The sequence below is a fragment of the Saccopteryx leptura genome, chromosome 3 (assembly GCF_036850995.1).
Source record: "Saccopteryx leptura isolate mSacLep1 chromosome 3, mSacLep1_pri_phased_curated, whole genome shotgun sequence".
NCBI classification, from domain to species: domain Eukaryota; kingdom Metazoa; phylum Chordata; class Mammalia; order Chiroptera; family Emballonuridae; genus Saccopteryx; species Saccopteryx leptura.
The window spans coordinates 111,064,164-111,083,859 of NC_089505.1; the positions used below are offsets into that span (position 1 = coordinate 111,064,164).

The 19,696-nt window shown below is 48.7% G+C and overlaps 1 protein-coding gene across 1 annotated transcript; it reads right to left on the reverse strand.

The window, feature by feature from the left end:
* Positions 1-3,553: 3,553 nt before the first annotated feature.
* On the reverse strand, positions 3,554-19,386 carry TRAPPC3 (trafficking protein particle complex subunit 3). The gene is made up of 5 exons (XM_066375855.1): positions 19,215-19,386; positions 7,151-7,248; positions 6,419-6,518; positions 4,762-4,944; positions 3,554-4,337 (listed from the first exon to the last, which is right to left on the reverse strand). The coding sequence occupies exons 1-5, from the start codon at positions 19,254-19,256 to the stop codon at positions 4,218-4,220; spliced, it is 543 nt and encodes a 180-aa protein (XP_066231952.1). The 5' UTR covers positions 19,257-19,386; the 3' UTR covers positions 3,554-4,217.
* Between the last annotated feature and the right edge of the window lie 310 nt (positions 19,387-19,696).

Genomic DNA, 19,696 nt, shown 5'->3' on the forward strand with positions numbered 1-19,696 from the left:
TGACTGGGGATTGAACCAGCAACTTTTGCACTCAGGGTGATGCTCTAACCAACTGAGTTATCCAACCAGGGCTGTGTTTTTATTTATTTTTATTTTTATTGATTTGAGACAGAGAAGAAGAAAGAGACAGAAACATCAATCTGCTGTTCCACATATTTATGCATTCATTGGTCGACTCTTGTATGTGCCCTGACCAGGGATTGAACCCGCAACTTTGCCATTTCAGGACAACACTCTAACCAACTGAGTTACCCAGCCATGGCCCTTGTCTCTCATTTTTAACCTCTCCTCTTCCTCTTCCCCCACCCCACATTGTGTTCAGCCGCTTCCCCTTGGACTGGAGATCCCAGCATCTCATGTTCCCTTCACCCAGAACAGGGCTATATATATTTTTTTTTAAAGTTTTTTTTATTTTATTTTATTTATTATTAATTTTTAGAGAGGAGAGAGAGAGGGAGAGAGAGAAAGGGGGAGGAGCTGGAAGCATCAACTCCCATATGTGCCTTGACCAGGCAAGCCCGGGGTTTCGAACCAGCGACCTCAGCATTTCCAGGTCGATGATTTATCCACTGCACCACCACAGGTCAGGCACAGGGCTATATTTTTATTAAATGTAAGAATTTACACACAGAGTTACTCCCCCAAGAAACACAGGGAAAAGGACACACACCGAAACAAAAAAACCCATATATATAACACATAATGTACTGGATAAGTGGTATCCAATTCTGGACTATCTAGATTCAAGTCCTGACTCTACTATGTATATATTTAGGGTGTATCTGTTTTCTTATCTGCAAAATGGGACTAGTGACAGAGTTGTTGTGAACACTGTGAGAAATGCATGTGAAGTGCTTAGACTAGCATTGGCATAGTCACTCTTCAATAAATATTAGCTGTTGCTCTGCATAACATTTGTGCTCACTCACACATGCTCTCATGCCATCTTCCCAGCCCTCCTCTAGCCTCGCTTAATCCTAGATGCCCTGATGGCTGACAGACCAGGCCCCAGAGCCAAGAGGGAAGAGCAGCTGCTTCTCTCCGCATCCTCCATCCTCTGGGGCTATACCTAAGCAGCCTCCTGTGTGTTGTGCGGGGAGCGGGTGCTGCTCCTCACTAGCTCTGGGGTCTATCAGAGAAGGCTTCCTGGAGGAGGCCTCTGGCCAAGCCGGCTGAGCCAGGCTTAGGCAGGAGGGTGCTGCCCCGTGCCTTGGCTTCCTCCATTGTTCCTCACAACACCCACCCCGAACTGTTGCTGCAATACCCTCTCTCCACCCCCTTCCCCACAGTAGAAACTTTCCTCTCCTCCTGCCAGAAGCTTAAATTGCCCCCAGGAATGCTCTGCATCCCACAGCTCCCCTGGCAGTGGCCGGCAGCAGTCCTGGGGTCAGGCCTGGCCCTACATCAAAGGCGAGGGATCGTAACAGCGAGGCTCCTCGCCTGCTGCCACCTCCCCCGCCTCCCACTGGCCCTCCGGCTTCCAGGGAACAGCACATGGTAACACTTAAGCTCTGGGAGAACGGGAGGATGCTTTGCTTGCACCACCACCCCCAACCGTTCACAATGAACTACTTGTTAGGAGACTATTTTAATTTTAGTTAATGCAATTTCTGCTCCTGGGCCTCTGTTGCCACCTCCTTCTCAGACCTGGATGCCCAGTACAGATGTAAGGAGGCCAGTCCGCCAGGGAAAGGCATAACCTGAATATGGAAATGTCACTGGTGAGTCTGGGGCAGGAATAGGACTCGTTCATCAGGGCAACCAGGCTGGTGCTCTCGTCTCCTCTAAGGAGGTGAGGGCTTGGCGAGGGGAGGGCTTGGATCTAGCTTGTACAACTCAACAGGTCAGCATGAGAGTTTGGGGTGTGTATGGGGGCCATAGACTTCTCAGCCAATGTCTTCTTTCCAACGTCCTAGGTTTAGTAGCCAAGCCCTCAGCCTGGCCACCATCTGAGCTTTGCATTCAGGTCTTGTGGGCATGACTGGAGGAAGGGGGCACTTCCTGACCCTGACTAGCCTCTGAGATTTGCTCCATCAGGTGCACTTTCTAGCAAATTCTGAAAGCCAGAGGTCCAATTGTCACTCTCTTGGACAGTACAGTAGTCATCTGGGGACCCCTGGTGGCCAAAGGCTGAAAAACAAGGCCTTTCCCTAGAGTTCTGCCCAGCCAGCATTAAGCCCCAAGGCCACCAGCATGGATCCCTCCAGCCCCAGAACTCCACAGCAACCCAGGCTCTTTGGGAAACTTTCTTAGTCAACCCCTCCCATATGGCCAGGCACACCTGCCCATCTTGCTGGGAGGGCATGCCAGTTCATCAAGGAGAATGGGGACTGGCCCGGCCCAGGGTAAGGGTCTCGGCCTCCGTCATATGTAATCTACGATAACTCATTCTGCAGTGGGGGTACCTATAGTTAAGCTGCTGGGACTTGTGTGTTTGGCTTATTTGGAAAAGATGAGGTGATGCTCCGAACAGTTCCATAGTCCTCAGCCCTTGCTCTTCCCGAGCCCCTGCGCACACATCACACAGCTGTAGGGCTGTAACTGGGAGAGTCACTAAGGGGCTTTGTTTCCACAGCTTGCCGACCCTGTAACGTTGCCCAAAATTAACTCTGGGAAAGGAAATATCCAAAACCTCACGCCATACAAACGGCTGCTGGAAAGTAGGCTGTGGTACCGGGAGGAGAGGAAGGGCGAGGGCCCCCCCGAAGGGAAGGGTGGTGCAGCTCACTTTTCTTGGCAGGGTCCGCACAGCACACGCTTTCTGGATCTGGGCCCCAGCAGTCATGCCCTTAACTCACTGTCTCTCCTATGAGTGTCCCAGAGCTCTGGTCCTTACCTAGACAGCTGACACTCTTCAAGCACAGTGCGACATTGTTGCTTGTCTCAGGCCTGTCTACAACCCTGGGGAAGGCCTAGGGCCCCACTTACTCCCCTCCCCCAGTGATCTGAGTATCTGGACCCCAAGAAAAGAGCCACCAAACAAGGCCTGAACCCCCCCCCCCCATTAGCTCTGTAGGGCTAGGTGAGGAAGCCACGGGCCTGCCCTCCTCCCCACAGCACTCACCAGCCATTGTCAAGAACATGGGCTTTGGAGTCTGGCTGGGGCTCTGAACCCTAGCTTCTCCTCTTACCAGCTGTATGACCTTAGGCAACCTGTGGCCTCCCTCTAAAAACAGCATTATTGTGAACTAGTTAATGCATACAAAGTGGTCAGTACAGTCTGACAAATGCTAAGTATGCAATAAATGGTAGCCAACACCAGGGTGTACATGGTCTCTCTAAGCCAAATCCCCTGACTTGGTGGACAAGAGCCCAGGGTACTCCATTTTAGGTATGCCTGGGATAATGGTCTGCTCTAGATTTTACGAAAGAGTAGACCCAAAAATGACTCTGAAGGGGCCTGGTTTGCTCCCAGGTCTCCCAGGCTCTCTGGTCTCTGGGAAGCCCGTCCTGGACCAGGTAAAATCAAGGCAGGGCCCAGGGACTTAGCTGGTCTCCTTGCCCCACTGTAACAAAATTCCCTGGGGCTGAGCAGAAAGAAAACAGGACAGGATTGGGACTTCACTCAAGAATGTGTCTTTATTGAAGAATTTGTAAGAAAAAATGAAGAACCTCTAAAAAGAGGAGATGCTGCCTCCGAACAGCGGGGAGGAGTGAGACCTGGGTGGCTGCCCAGAAGTCAGTGCTTCCAGCACGACTGGCTCCCCTTCCCGGCGAGCACCGGGGTATGTCACACCCCAGCCAGCAACTGCAGCCCACCCCTCCCCATCTCTCCTCCCTGGCCCACGGCCTTGGGTCTCCTTCAGCCATGTGCCAATGGCTTTCTGAGGGCCCAGGGATAGTTAATGCATACAAAGTGCATTAACAAAATTTCTGTGCCAGGCTTGCTTCTTAATGGGGACAAAGTGAGTTTTGCTTTGGAAAATTCAAACAGGAGTGTAAAATGGTTGAGCTCTTTCTAGTCCAACCAAGGGTGAATACATCCGGCCCCTTTGAAGGGAAAGGGAGCAAAGGATTTCCTCCTGAATGCACACGCTTGTGCGGTGCCTGGACTATATCACAGTCTGCTCTTTACTTGCATGGAGAATGGAAACAGGGTTAGAAGAATATATAACATCCGTGTTCAAGAGTCACTGAGTTCCAGAGGGCAGAGGGAGCACTGAGGCTCTCTGATTCCAGCCAGCGCTCCTGCTAGCTACCCCGAAGTCCCGGGGGAGTCACTCTTCTCCAGCTGGGAGGTTGTCCTCAATCCGCCTGATGAACCTCATCCGGATCTCTGTCACACCGTCTCCTTTCAGGGTGTCCTGGACAAACCTGGCCTCCACAGCCATCTGGATCTGGGGACAGTGGGAAAATGAAGGGGTGGCTACCTGGCAACAGTCTCTGGGAAACCACTGGGAATAGGATTATAACTGGCTCATCCACATAGCCAAAAAAAAGGGGACTGGCTTCCCACAGGACAGGACTGTCAATTCCAATGTTCCTTTGTAGAAGGTAGTGGCCCCAGCCCCTAAGGAGAGACTTAGCAAAGAACACACCCAAATGAGACTGTCACCAAATAAGCCAAGCTGGGAATGGATGTCCTGGGAGCTGACAGCACCGTCTCCCAGTCTGTCCAGCTTCATCCTACGCTCAGCAGCACCACTGTCTCAGGCAGCAAATGCTAGGTGAGGCCTTTCTTCTTTCTCTCTTGTTCATTCAAACATTTATCAAGCCCCTGCTATATTCCAGGTGTCCCAGAGGGAAAAGAGCTGTACTCACCATCTCCAAGGCTCCCCGCAACACCCCACACAAGAGATTGGAATAAATAAGGGATGAGTGGTTATCAGGAAGTTCCACAAAGTCCACCAAGGGGTTATTTTCCAAAATGAGGGAGAATTCGTCACCAGCTGGGCTCCAATTGGTGATGCTTGGAGTGATGCCCAAGTACATCTTGAATGCCACCTGTCAGAGGACACACAAGAGCACCATGGGAAGAGCAGTCGGGCTGTATGACAGGGATGGCGACAGGCTGGCAAATGGGAACTAAGTGGTTCAGGAACAAAACTGTGCCTCCGCAAGACACTGAGGCTTTAAGTATTCAGGGCAAAAAACCCAAACAAACAGAAAAGGCATCTATGCACAATTCCACACTCCTCTTTCAAGGCATCATACACTCAGGCAACAACGTGCTGTCCCCTGCACTGCTCGGCAGGAACACTGCTATTCTGAGTGGGGAGCCTGCCCTCAACCAGCATCTGAGTGCAGATAGGCCCCATCCACCCGTCCTGTCTGTGCCACCTAAGCTCTTCTTCTTTTGTCTGAGCCTTTTTCTTTTCTTTTCTTTTCCTTTTTTTTTTTTTTTTGTATTTTTCTGAAGCCAGAAACGGGGAGGCAGACAGACAGACTCCCGCATGCACCCGACCGGGATCCACCCGGCATGCCCACCAGGGGGCAATGCTCTGCCCATCTGGGGTGTCGCTCTGTTGTGACCAGAGCCACTCTAGAGCCTGAGGCAGAGGCCACAGAGCCATCCCCAGCGCCCAGGCTAACTTTGCTCCAATGGAGCCTCGGCTGCAGGAGGGGAAGAAAGACAGAGAGGACGGAGAGAGGGAGGAGTGGAGAAGCAAATGGGCGCCTCTCCTGTGTGCCCTGGCCGGGAATCGAACCCGGGACTCCTGCACGCCAGGCCGACACTCTACCACTGAGCCAACCGGCCAGGGCCTGAGCCTTTTTCTTGATGGAAATAAAGGTCACTGGGGCAGAGCTAATCTGAAAACATCCTTCCCTCTATGTACCCTCCTAATTCCAAACCCTCACAACTCTCCACTGTCAGCTCTCTTGGATTTGGGCAAGGCCAATGTGCTGACAACGGAAAGAGCCAACAGTGTAGGTAACTGACACGATAAAGCCATAGGAGTTTTATCATTTGTTATTAACCCTGTATTATGTAACACTAAAGTATTCACTATACGCACACTACATTAAGTGCGTTCATTTTACCTGAATGCTCATGTTCGTTTTTTCATTTACTCCTTACAACAACCCTGTGAGGAAGCTCTTATTTTCTTCACTTTAAAGATGAGGTAACTGGTAATTAAAGAGGTTAAAAGTAAGTTACCTAAGAACTAGTAAGCACTGGAGCCAGACTTTGAAGCCAGGCGTATCTGTCCTCTAACTGCCATGCACTCTGCCACATCTTCCCAGTAGAGATCTGGCTTTGGTTTCAGTGGGGCTTTAATCCACAGTGGTGATCCCAACCACCACTCCCTTCTTCATAATCTGTGCTATTCCCAAACCACCAGGAAGGATTCTCTGGCCCAAACAAGCTGCCTAACTAGACTTCTGGAATATTAAGGGCCTCTCTAAGGGAAAGAATGGTAAGCTGTGCCTCCCAAAGACAATCCTTTGGCATGGCCAACGGACCCGGGATAATGACCTTGGCGATGACATCCGCTGTTTCCCGAAAGTCATGGCACCTCCCCACATTTGACCGTGCCAAGAAATCTTCAATCAGTCGAACGCCAATGTTATAGCCCCTGGAAAGGAAATGAAAGAACCGAATATATTACAGGATCTGAATTTCTTGTATTTGTACATAAGACTATTGGTAGTAAAAGAAAATGGAGATAATTTCAAACATCCCAATTAATGAGCTCAGTGGAAATCAAATGTTGGTTAAAAGAGAGAAAACCGCCCTGGCCGGTTGGCTCAGTGGTAGAGCATCGGCCTGGCATGCAGAAGTCCTGGGTTCGATTTCCCAGCCAGGGCACACAGGAGAAGCGCCCATCTGCTTCTCCACCGCCCCCCCCCCCTCCTCTCTGTCTCTCTCTTTCCCTCCCGCAGCAAGGCTCCATTGGAGCAGAGATGGCCCGGGCGCTGGAGATGGCTCCTTGGCCTCTGTCCCAGGCGCTAGAGTGGCTCTGGTCGCGACAGAGTGACGCCCTGGAGGGGCAGAGCATCGCCCCCTGGTGGGCGTGCCGGGTGGATCCTGGTCGGGCGCATGCGGGAGTCTGTCTGTCTATCCCCGTTTCCAGCTTCGGAAAAATATAAAAAAATAAATAAAAAATAAAAAAAAAGAGAGAGAAAACCCTGCTGGCCCTAATGGACCATGCCGGTTCACGGACTCGGGAGCCCCATTCTTGCTGCTCCCACAGAGGAGCTCACTCACATTTTGTCTAGCTGTTTATTCACATCTTCATCATTTTCATAGTCCTTGCACAGTTGGGTGACCAGAGCCCCATAGGTCAGGGTGAAGAGCTCAGAGCTCTAAAAGAGATTCAAAAGGCAGTCAGGACCAAGACGCACAAAAGAGAAAGTTTGGTGAGAGTCTGAATAGGCCTCAATGCAATGTCAGGATTCAAGGGAAGGTCACCTGAGTCTGGAGGGAAAGAGCACCATCCCTGTGGAGTAGTCAAGGAATTTGCTCCCCTGGGTCAATGTGGCAGGGCTGCAGACAGACCCACTGCAAAATAGGCTGTAAAAGGCACCTCATGAGCCTTAGCTGAGTTGCTCAGTAGACAGAGCATCACCCTGCCTGCCAAGGTCATGGGTTCAATCTCCAGTCAGGGCACATACCAGAAGCAATCAATGAATACATGACTAAATGGAACAACTAAGTGGATCAAGTTGATGCTTTTCTCTCTCTTTGCCCTTCTCTCTCTCTCAAGTCAATGGAAAAAATTACTTATTCATTCTTTAGAGAGGAGAGAGAAGAGAGGAGGAGCAGGAACCATCAACTCCCATATGTGCCCTGACCAGGCAAGCCCAAGGTTTTGAATCAGCGACCTCAGCATTCTAGGTCAATGCTTTATCCACTGCGCCACCACAGGTCAGACTGGAAATAATTAAAAACAAACTAACAAAAGGTGTCTCACGCACTGAGCAGTCACACATCCAACATACCAGGTAGGCATCTGCCAACCCAGAACCCCACTGCAGCTGAGCTCCAGTCACTATTCTGGTGTGGGAGCAGCAGTCGTTCACTAGATCCTGTGAAAGACCCACAGCAGACATTTACAAATCACCCTCTGTGGGTCAGCAGGTTGACCAATGGTTTCCTTGTGCCTTAGAACATCTGCAGTGTCCTGGCCTAAAGTTAAACTGCACTCCCAAGGCCCCACCCAGGAGCAGCAGAGGACCCAAGGCCCTCTCTGGGGGGAAGGAAGGAAGTCCTAGATGAAATCTACATTGTGGATGACAACCCCCCCTTCTAATTCACCACCATGGGAAAAAAAGGTTTCTTTTGACAAACAGCTAGAACGTTTCCAGGAAAGGGAGGGGGTAATCAGAAAGGAATACTGACCTGGACTGGTTGCTATTATGATCACAGTTAAAATCACAGAAACTCTTTCTCAAATTAAGAATCCTGCCTGACCTGTGGTGGCGCAGTGGATAAAGCGTCGACCTGGAAATGCTGAGGTCGCCGGTTCGAAACCCTGGGCTTGCCTGGTCAAGGCACATATGGGAGTTGATGCTTCCAGCTCCTCCCCCATTCTCTCTGTCTCTTCTCTCTATCTCTGTCTCTCCCTCAACTCTCTAAAAATGAATAAATAAATTAAAAAAAAAAGTACTCAATAAGTATTTTATAAAAAAAAAAAAAAAAAAAAAAAAAAAGAATCCTGTCACTGGCCCTGGCCAGGTTGCTCAGTGGATATAGCATCATCCTGGTGTGCCAAGGTCATGGGTTCAATCCCTGGTCAGGGCACTTACGAGAAACCACCACTGAGTACACAACTAAATGGAACAATTAAGTAGAATGGCAAGTTAATGCTTCTCTCCTCCCCCCAACCCCCTTTGTCTCTCTCTCTCAAATCAACAGAAAAATTAAGAAAAAAAAACAACAAAAAAGAAACAGAACGAGAAGAATTCTGTCACCTTCCTACCAAGAAACAGAGACATGTGGAAGGTAATAAGAATGGCAAAAAACAAGACTAACGAAAGACAGAATAAAAGCAGCAGTTGTGGGAAAGGCATTATCAGAGTTAAACAAAATGAGAAATATGTTAACAGTATGTTTGGACCAGTGGATTCACCCAGAAATTAGGTTAAAGAAATCACAACTACCACTCAACCACTCCCTTTTAAAGGGAAGCTTGTCAAAATTGGAGCAGAGCACCTGTTTGTCTTGAAGTGTTCTAGGGAAGAAAGTCCAAGTAATGTTAAGACCCAGGCTCTCAGGACTCAATGCTCCTCAATTCACCCCTGTGGCCTGGTGGTGAGCTCACTACAAGAATAATAATGTGCCCTGGCTGGAAAGCTCAGCTGGTTAGAGTATCAGCCCGAAGTACAGAGGTGGCCAGTCCAATCCCTGGTCAGGGCATATACAGGAACAGTTTCTGTCTCCTGTCTTCTCCCTTCCTCTCTCTAAAATTCGATAAATTAAAAATTAAAATAATAATAATAATGTGATGCCATTTGCTTACATATTGCATTCTATTTTTTATCACCTCATTTTCCACCCCACAATAACGCTGTTAAAGCAGAAAGGGCAGAAATTAATCCCAGTTTAGAGATGAGAAAACAGACTCAGAATGGTTAAGTAATCTGCCTAAGGACAGTCCTGGCTGGATATCTTGGTTGGTTAAGAGCTTCATCCCGATGCAAAGAGGTTGCTGGCCTGGCCGGTTGGCTCAGTGGTAGAGCGTCGGCCTGGCGTGCAGGGGACCCTGGTTAGATTCCCGGCCAGGGCACATAAGAGAAGCGCCCATTTGCTTCTCCACCCCCCACCCCCTCCTTCCTCTCTCTCTCTTCCCCTCCCGCAGCCAAGGCTCCATTGGAGCAAAGATGGCCCGGGCGCTGGGGATGGCTCCTTGGCCTCTGCCCCAGGCGCTAGAGTGGCTCTGGTCACGGCAGAGCGACGCCCCAGAGGGGCAGAGCATCGCCCCCTGGTGGGCAGAGCATCGCCCCTGGTGGGCGCATGCGGGAGTCTGTCTGTCTCTCCCCGTTTCCAGCTTCAGAAAAAAAAAAAAAAAAAAAAAAAAGAGGTTCCTGGTTTGATACCCCTGGAGGATCAAACCAGACTGATAGTCCTCTCTTTCTAAAATTAATCAATCAATAATTTGCCCAAGGACAAACAGCTAATTATTGATAAAAGTAATTTGGGGGGACAAAAACCAAGAGTTTCTAAGCCAATGTTCATTCTATACACTGTTCCCACAACTGCAATACTAATAACCCCCCCAAAAAAAAAACATTTAGCTGTACTAAGAAGTCAAAGAGAATCAGTTTCAGAATCAGGAAGCTCTTTAGAATACAACTAAAACAGTCAGATCAGGGTGTATCTGAGAGACCATTTACCAAATACGGAAATTAAGGAGAAGCTATTAAGGAGAATGATTTTAGCGAAGTTAAGTTTTGGCACTAGAATGTCTTGGGCATGAATGGATGGATACAATCCAGCAGTAACCAGTGCACAGAACTGGCATCACTGCGTTAAGTCAGGAGAGCTTTCCTTCCATTATTAATGATCCTTTGGATAGAAGTGCCCAGAGCCTCAGCCCACCATGATGCCAAGTAACAAGCATATCATATTATCAAGCTCCTTATACGTAAATGCAGCAGCCCCCAATTTTTACTGATAAGAAAAATCAAGTTCCTAGACAGATCAGTCCATGGTCACAGAATCAATATGGCTGGGATCTGGGAACAGGATTCCTGACCCAGGCTCTCCACACCCTCTAATTTGCAAGTCTGTCTCCATCTTCAGTTGTGACCCAAGCCTATTTGGAACAGTGTGCAACATAAATATATAAATGAAAGGTCCTCATGCTTTAATTTTTATTTATTTATTTATTTTTTACAGAGACAGCGAGTGAGTCAGAGAGAGAGATAGACAGGGACAGATAGACAGGAACGGAGAGAGATGAGAAGTATCAATCATCAGTTTTTCATTGCGCGTTGCAACACCTTAGTTGTTCATTGATTGTATCTCAAACGTGCCTTGACTGCGGGCCTTCAGCAGGTCGAGTAACCCCTTGCTCGAGGCAGCGACCTTGGGTTCAAGCTGGTGGGCTTTTGCTCAAACCAGATGAGCCCGTGCTCAAGCTGGTGACCTCAGGGTCTTAAACCTGGGTCCTCTGCATCCCAGTCCGATGCTCTATCCACTGCGCCACCACCTGGTCAGGCCTCATGCTTTAAAAATAGGAATTGGGCTGTGGTACAGAAAAAATCACTCAATGTTTACTATGTATCAGGGACTATATAATTGAAGGGAGACAGATAATGAACTGAATAAGTAAAATACATGGTTTGCCAAATAGTGGTAAGTGCTGCGGAGGAAACTAAGCATAAAGGAGATTGGGGGGTATTTATGTTGGAGTGTGTGTCGATTATAAATAGGGTAGTCAGGCCTGACCAGGCAGTGGCGCAGTGAATAGAGCATAGGACTGGAATACAGAGGACCTAGGTTCAAGGTCCCAAGGTTGCCAGCTTGAGTGTGAGCTCATCAGGCTTGAGCACAGGTTTACCAGCTTGAGTGCGAGGTTGCTGGCTTGAGTGTGGGATCATAGACATGACCCCATGGTCACTGGCTTGAGCCCAAGGTCGTGGCTTGAGCAAGAGGTCACTCACTCTGCTGTAGCCCCCCATCAAGGCACATATGAGAAAGCAATCAATGAACAACTAAGATGCTGCAATGAATAAGTGATGCTTCTCATCTCTCCCTTCCTGTCTGTCTGTCCCTATCTGTTCCTCTGTCTCTGTCACAAAAAAGTAAAAAAATAAAAATAGGGTAGTCAGCCAGGGCACACAGGAGAAGCGCCCATTTGCTTCTCCACCCCTCCGCCGCGCTTTCCTCTCTGTCTCTCTCGTCCCCTCCCGCAGCCAAGGCTCCATTGGAGCAAAGATGGCCCGGGCGCTGGGGATGGCTCTGTGGCCTCTGCCCCAGGCGCTAGAGTGGCTCTGGTCGCAACATGGCGACGCCCAGGATGGGCAGAGCATCGCCCCCTGGTGGGCAGAGCGTCGCCCCTGGTGGGCGAGCCGGGTGGATCCCGGTCGGGCGCATGCGGGAGTCTGTCTGACTGTCTCTCCCTGTTTCCAGCTTCAGAAAAAGGAAAAAAAAAAAAAAAAAATAGGGTAGTCAGAGAAAGCCTCATTAACCCTTTTAGTACAAATGTTCATGTATGTGTTTGTGCCTCCTGACCATCAAGAGTACGATCGTTCATGGGTAAGGCAATATTTAAAAAAGGCAAATGTATGTTGTTTTCTTAAATTGGTTCTCAAACAAACATGATTTTAAGTTAATAAAACTGTAACTGGAATTAATTTCATTTTTTGAAAAAAATTCACTCCTGGGGGTCAGTGAGCATGACAAAAATTCACTACTCAAAGGGTTAAGGTGATACTTGTAAAAGAACTGAAGGACTTAAGGATAAGCCACGAAGATAATATGTGGGTGAAATAATTCTAGGAAGCAAGTGTAAAGGCCCTGAGGTAGGACTATGCTTGCCATGTCTGAGAAACAGCTAGGAGACCAGTGTGATCAGAGAGGAGTGAACAGAGAAAACTGAAGAGAAGTCAGAGGAGTAAAGAGAAGGTTGCAGTCTGAAGACCTGGGTTTCCAGTCCTGTGACCCTTATAACAAAAGGTTCCATGGGACCTTAAAGCTCAGCTCTTTCAACCAGTCCAATTTCTTCACTGAACATAAGCACCACATTCTCCCTCCCAACAGAAATCTGAATCTCTTCTGCAACACATCTACTTTCTGATTGCTTTAACGATGTTTAACGATAATGGTCATTATTAACGCTTAAAAATTTCAGAATGTTTTCAGTTTCTCACTGATTCTCTTAATAACCATATGAGGTTAGCAGAGCAAACATTACTTATCCCTATTTTACAGGTGACAGGTTAAGTAACTAAGACTCAGTGTTGTTTTTTTAATTTTTATTGATTTGAGAGAGAGAGAGAGAAACATCCATTTGTTTCACTCATTCACAAATTCGTCGACTGACGACGCTCTAACTACCTGAGCTGCCCAGCTAGGGCCGAGACTCAGTGTTCTTATAGTTGAGCACTGGCCTATAAAAAGTAATGTGACCCTAATCCATTGCTTAATCTCTCTGAATTTCAGTTTTTCCCATCTGTTCAATAACGACACAATTGTATGCCCTTCAGGGTTACTGTGAGATTCCAACGAGAGGTTTGCAAAGCACCCAGGGAAGAGTATGAACTCAAGTAGGTATTATTTAATCTTAAACTGGTTCTCTGGGGAGTGGTGCCAGAGAGCATCCTGAACTAGGTTAAAAGAGGGAGATCTTGAATCAATATAAAGAACTTTGTAACAACCAATAAGGAATATAAGAAATATTGGTCGGGCCCTGGCCGGTTGGCTCAGTAGTAGAGCGCCGGGCCTGGCATGCAGGAGTCCCGGGTTTGATTCCTGGCCAGGGCACACAGGAGAAGTGCCCATTTGCTTCTCCACCCCTCCCCCTCTCCTTCCTCTCTGTCTCTCTCTTCCCCTCCCGCAGCCAAGGCTCCATTGGAGCAAAGTTGGCCCGGGCGCTGAGGATGGCTCTGTGGCCTCTGCCTCAGGTGCTGGAATGGCTCTGGTTGCAACAGAGCGACGCCTCAGATGGGCACAGCATCCCCCCTGGTGGGCGTGCCGGGTGGATCCCGGTCGGGCACATGCGGGAGTCTGTCTGACTGCCTCCCCGTTTCCGGCTTCAGAAAAATACAAAAAACAAAACAAACAAACAAAAAAAGAATATTGGTTCCATCCCTGGTCAGGGCACATAAAGGAATGGCTCAGTATTCCTGTCTCTTTCTCTCCCTGCCTCTAAAATAAGTAAGTAAATAAGTAAGAATACTGGGTTTGTAGTCAGAAGACCTACTTTTGGGTCTGAGCTTGCCACTTAGTAGAGTAAGACTTTTGGTCAGTTACTTCATTCTGTTAAACCTCAATTTCCTCACACAAAAACAGTAACAGGCCTGGTTAGGCGGTGGCGCAGTGGATAGAGCGTCAGACTGGGATGCGGAGGACCCAGGTTCGAGACCCCAAGGTCGCCAGCTTGAGTGCGGGCTCATCTGGTTTGAGCAAGGCTCGTCAGCTTGGACCCAAGGTCGCTGGCTTGAGCAAGGGGTTACTCGGTCTGCTGAAGGCTCATGATCAAGGCACATATGAGAAAGCAATCAATGAACAACTAAGGCAGTGGTTCTCAACCTTTCTAATGCTGTGACCCCACAATACAGTTCCTCATGTTGCAGTGACCCCAAACCAAAAAATAATTTTGGTGGCTACTTCATAACTGTAATTTTGCTACAGTTATGATTCGGAATGTAAATACCTGATATGCATTAAGTATTCTCATTGCCTCTCTGCCTCCTAGGCTTCTGTCCTCCGGCACTTGCTGCATCCGCCCACTGATAACGTCAGCAAGCGCCGGACACACGTAATGCGCTGCTATGGACTGTGGAGCGTTCCCCTTGCTTCCCCTGCCCCTTAGGCCCTGGACGGATGATGCAATCACGTCTGCGCATGACCGCAGGCATTCAGTTTGGAACACATGTCCATAACGGTATGCGTTCAAGCTGAATAGTGCTGCTGCAGACGGTAGCGCGGCTTCTCAGTGGCTAAAGCCATCAGAAATATGTATTTTCCGATGGCTTTAGGCGACCCCTGTGTTTTGGTCATTTGACCCCCACCGGGGTCGCGACCCACAGGTTGAGAACTGCTGAACTAAGGTGTCGCAACGAAAAACTGATGATTGATGTTTCTCATCTCTCCGTTCCTGTCTGTCTGTTCCTATCTATCCCTCTCTCTCTCTGTCTCTGTAAAAAAAACCCAAAAAAACAGTAACAGTAGAATCTGTCATGACAATAATGGGTGATTGGGAGGTGCTAAGGAGATAATGGGATTAAATATGCTTTGCAGACCAAGAAACCATAGGAGTGGTTTCACACTGGCATAAGCCAGTATGATCTCCAAGTCCTCCTCCAATACTCCTCTAAGTACTTCAGGCACAACCTGAGCAGAACCTAAGCCAAGCTCTACACTCAGGTGAGCTACTGCACTCGATGATTTTCACAAGGCTTTTTAGTTGTATCCCTCCCCCAAAAACATCAATTCTCCTTACAGGGGCTGATTTTTGGAGCTAATGCTCCAAGAGTCACTTGCTATTGTTTTCAACACAAGTAATCTAGTATGACTGCCCCCAGCAGCTGGAGAAGGAAGGTCTGTGGTGGGACTGAGTCCATGCCTCCCTTACTCTCTGGTCCTGTCACAGAGATTCTGAGTGCTGCTATGAAGCAGTAATTCACCTGAGCTCTGGAGAATAAAGCAGCTGGGGTTGGGTTACTAGTAACACAACACAAAGGACAGGCCTGCTTGTCCATGAGATCTAGGAACCAAACACTGTACAGACACTCGAAGGCAACCGTCTACTAATAAAACTGCTAGCTGACATTTACTGAGTATCAACTGTGTTCTTGGGTGCAGTGCCACATTGCTTGCTCGCTTTGCATGCATTATCTACTGCAATTAATCTTCAAAACAACCCTATGATATAGATACTATTATTACCTTTCAAAACTTACGTTGCCTGACCTGTGGTGGTGCAGTGGATAAAGTGTTGATCTGGAACGCTGAGGTCGCTGGTTCGAAACCCTGGGCTTGCCTGGTCAGAGCACATGTGAATGTTCCTTGCTCCTTCTCTCCCATGCCCCAAACCAATAAATTTTAAAAAACCTTTAAATATAATTTATGTTAAAGCTGGTGAAACGGATGCTTAGGAGAATGAATAAACTTGCCCAAGGTCACACAGCAAGTAAAAAGTGAAGTCAAGACTCAATCCCAGACAGTACTATAGCCCCGTGTTGGCATTTTTCTGACTCTCACATAGTATGAGCTTCTCAAGTTAGGGGCTAGGACTTCATCTCTGCGTTTCCCATAACACCTAGCACAGAGTTCTGCATATAGTTGGGACTCAAGAAAAGTTTACTAGACAAATGGGCTGTTTCTGTTTGCACGGACTAAAAGCAGAGATCTAGTATTTGGGCATATTAACCCTTTAAGTCTTGGAAGGCTTAAGTGGGAACACAGCAATTACAAGACTGCTATTAGTGCCCTGGCCGGTTGGCTCAGCGGTGGAGCGTCGGCCTGGCGTGCGGGGGACCCAGGTTCGATTCCCGGCCAGGGCACATAGGAGAAGCGCCCATTTGCTTCTCCACCCCCCCTCCTTCCTCTCTGTCTCTCTCTTCCCCTCCCGCAACCGAGGCTCCATTGGAGCAAGGATGGCCCGGGCGCTGGGGATGGCTCCTTGGCCTCTGCCCCAGGCGCTAGAGTGGCTCTGGTCGCGGCAGAGCGACGCCCCGGAGGGGCAGAGCATCACCCTCGGTGGGCGTGCCGGGTGGATCCCGGTCGGGCGCATGAGGGAGTCTGTCTGACTGTCTCTCCCCGTTTCCAGCTTCAGAAGAAAAGAAAAAAAAAAATAGAAGACTGCTATTAGCAAGAGAACTGCTAGAGGTGGGGACTCCCCAAGCAGAGAAGAGAGGAGAGGAGCATGTGAAGACCAGGTGGCTACACAGAGGATCCTGTGACAAGCCCCATGTAGGTACCAGTTGAAACTGAATGAGAAGTCACACCAAACCTTCATGCCAATCATTCAATAAATATAGACTGCTGCCTGACCAGGCGGTGGCGCAGTGGATAGAGCGTTGGACTGGGATGCCAAAGACCCAGGTTCGAGACCCCGAGGTCGCCAGCTTGAGCGTGGGCTCATCTGGCTTGAGCAGAAAGCTCACCAGCTTGGACCCAAGGTCGCTGGCTTGAGCAAGGGGTTTCTTGGTCTGCTGAAGGCCCACGGTCAAGGCACATATGAGAAAGCAATCAATGAACAACTAAGGTGTCGCAACAAAAAACTGATGATTGATGCTTCTCATCTCTCTCCGTTCCTGTCTGTCTGTCCCTGATAAATAAATAAATATAGACTGCCTACATTAAGCATCATTCTAAGTGTGGAGACTGGAGCAATGAACAAAAATTCCTACTCTCGTGGAGTTTACATTCTCATGGAGGAGACAAAAAACTATAAGTAAATACAGAATTTATAATGAAATATTTAAAATGAAATAGTGCAATGAAGAGAAACAGAATAGAGTAACAGAATAGAGAACTAATGTGATCAGGAAAGGCCTCTCTGAGGAGGTGATACCTAAGTGTACACAAAGTGACGATCTAGGGGAAGGAATTTCCAAGCAGCAATATAGTAGTTGCAAAAGCTTTGAGGCAGGAGTGTACTGTTGCCTCTCCATAATTCTCTCACTTCAACAAAGCTGAGTGAATACTGGGGTTGGGGGTAGAAACTGCAGGTTCCTACTAAAGTGGTATTAAAGATTTCAATATTGATTTCAGGTAGAAGAAAATGTAGGCCTGACCTGTGGTGGCGCAGTGGGTAAAGAGTCGACCTGGAATGCTGAGGTTGCTGGTTCAAAACCCCGGGCTTGCCTGACCAGGCAGTGGTGCAGTGGATAGAGCATCAGACTGGGATGCGGAGGACCCAGGTTTGAGACCCCGAGGTTGCCAGCTTGAGTGCGGGCTCATCTGGTTTAAACAAAGCTCACCAGCCTGGCCCCAAGGTCGCTGGCTTGAGCAAGGGGTTACTCAGTCCGCTGAGGTCCACGGTCAAGGCACATATGAGAAAGCAATCAATGAACAACTAAGGTGTTGCAACGAGCAACGAAAAACTAATGATTGATGCTTCTCATCTCTCTGTTCCTATCTGTCTGTCCCTGTCTGTCTGGCTCTCTCTGTCTCTGTAAAAAAAAAAAAAAAAAAAAAAAGAAAGAAACTGTACAAAAATAACAGCAAATTATGAAAACTAAGCAGGAAAACTCATATCTGCTCAGATCTTAGAGAGGAAACATTTACCATGCCCAATGCATTTTACCTTGAAACCTCATTTAATCATAGGTGGGCATTACTGTCCCCAATTTAGAGTTAAGGAAACAGAGGACTGACTTAGAAAGACAGAATTCCAACCAATGTCCATGCTTTTTCACCTACATGACAGTTTCCTAGCAAAATGCTCTCTTTTCTCTTCTTTGTTTAAACTCTTGGTATTTCCTCCAAAACAGGAATTCTTAACCTGTAATCCATGGAGTATTTTCAGGGGGCCCACAAATCTCCCCAAAATATAAGTACTGTACATGTCTGGGTGTAGGTTTTCCTGTTGAATATTCCGGGGGAGAAGATCCATGACAGGTTTGCCAGCTTCTCCAAAGAGGTCTGAGAGAGAAACCTAAGTACTACTCAGGAGGAACAGGGCCTCCTGCAGCACGTTCTTGGCGGCTGCTCCCGGTGTAAGATGCAAAGGTCTGAGGGAAGTTTAATCATCCTTTCTAAGGCTACATGTCAGCAAAAGGCCCCCTGATCTGCTCAGCATGCAACCTTGCATATTCGGTTTTTAAACTGGAAAACAAAGATAACACAGGAGATTCTGGAGGAAATAAGAATATGCCAAAGAAATGGAACACTTAACGGAGAAGTCCCTTTAGTTTGGAGGAAAATGTCATCTACCGTACTTCCCGGGCCCAGATCCCATCCAGATACAGATCCACTAGCCAGTATGGGACTGGACAGTGTCCCACTCCACCCAGCACAAGAAGGGAACCTCCCCCTACCAGAGGGGCACTTCTCACCTCCTCTGGCCCACCTCTTCTTACTCCACCGAACAGAAAGTTCCTTTCCGGCCAGACCAGTTATCTGAGCATCTCTTACAATGCTAAGGCAACTATGCGAGACAGTATAGCTTAATAGTCGGAGGCATTAGCTTTTGAGTTAGAGAAACGGGTTCAAATCCTAATTCTTCCTAGCTGTAAATATAGGCAAGTTATGTAACCTCTTTGAGAGGTAAAATGGCGATAATATCATCCACTTGAGAGGATTATCTTGCAAATTAAATGAAATCATACAGGGAAAGTGGTTGGCCCAGTGCCTAACGCAAAGAGCAATAGGTGGTGATTACCGTCGTTGTTGTCCGCCTGGCACAGGGCTGCTGCATTCAGGCCTTGGGGAAGGGTCTCTGAGCTACTCCAGCGGCCCTCCAACCAGCCTCCGGCCCGGGACGCCCCAGAGTAGCCCTCCCCTCTCAACCCCCCAAGCAACTCCCCTTCCTCCTGCAGAACCACACCCCTCTCGAAGCTCAAAGGGAGTCCTTTCCCAATTGCGCCCTGCGCCGGGCCCTTCCCCTGAACGCCTCCACTCTGCCCGCCCGCCGAAGTCACACGTTCCGAGTTACCATTTTCTTGCTCTCGGTGCCACGGTTCGCCTGCCTCGACATGGTGCCAGCCGCCTCACCGCGCCTTGGTACAGGCCTACTCGGCGACCCTTTTTGACACGGTTTAATCCAGCCGCGGAACCTCAGCCTTCCGGACAGACCGGTACCGACTCAACGCGCCTGCGCGGCCTGCCGCGGGGCACCACGGAACTCGTGGTCTTGCCGACAAGGGTAATTCCTCCCCCCCCCCCCCCCCCCCCACTCCCGATAAACGTCGGACTACAATACCCAACAGTCCAGCTGGCAGCACCGCCCCTTAGCTCAGATGGACTATAATTCCCAGAGTGTCCCGCAGAGTGCCTTGTAGAGCCTGTCTTCGCTTACTAGGCTGCATTCTGACCACTGGGTGGCGTCCGCACTTTACGGTAATCCTGTATCATCCGCACTACTCCACACTTCAGCCTGCGCTCAGATAAACTCCGCAAATTCCTCTCGTCGTGTTT

Excerpts from the sequence above, each read along its gene's own strand:
- TRAPPC3 (XM_066375855.1), bottom strand. The coding sequence starts at position 19,256 with ATGTCGAGGCAGGCGAACCGTGGCACCGAGAGCAAGAAAATG. Across the intron at positions 6,519-7,150 it reads AATAAACAGCTAGACAAAAT|GGGCTATAACATTGGCGTTC; the intron begins GTGAGTGAGCTC and ends TTTCCTTTCCAG. Across the intron at positions 4,338-4,761 it reads TGCGGGGAGCCTTGGAGATG|ATCCAGATGGCTGTGGAGGC; the intron begins GTGAGTACAGCT and ends CACTGTCCCCAG.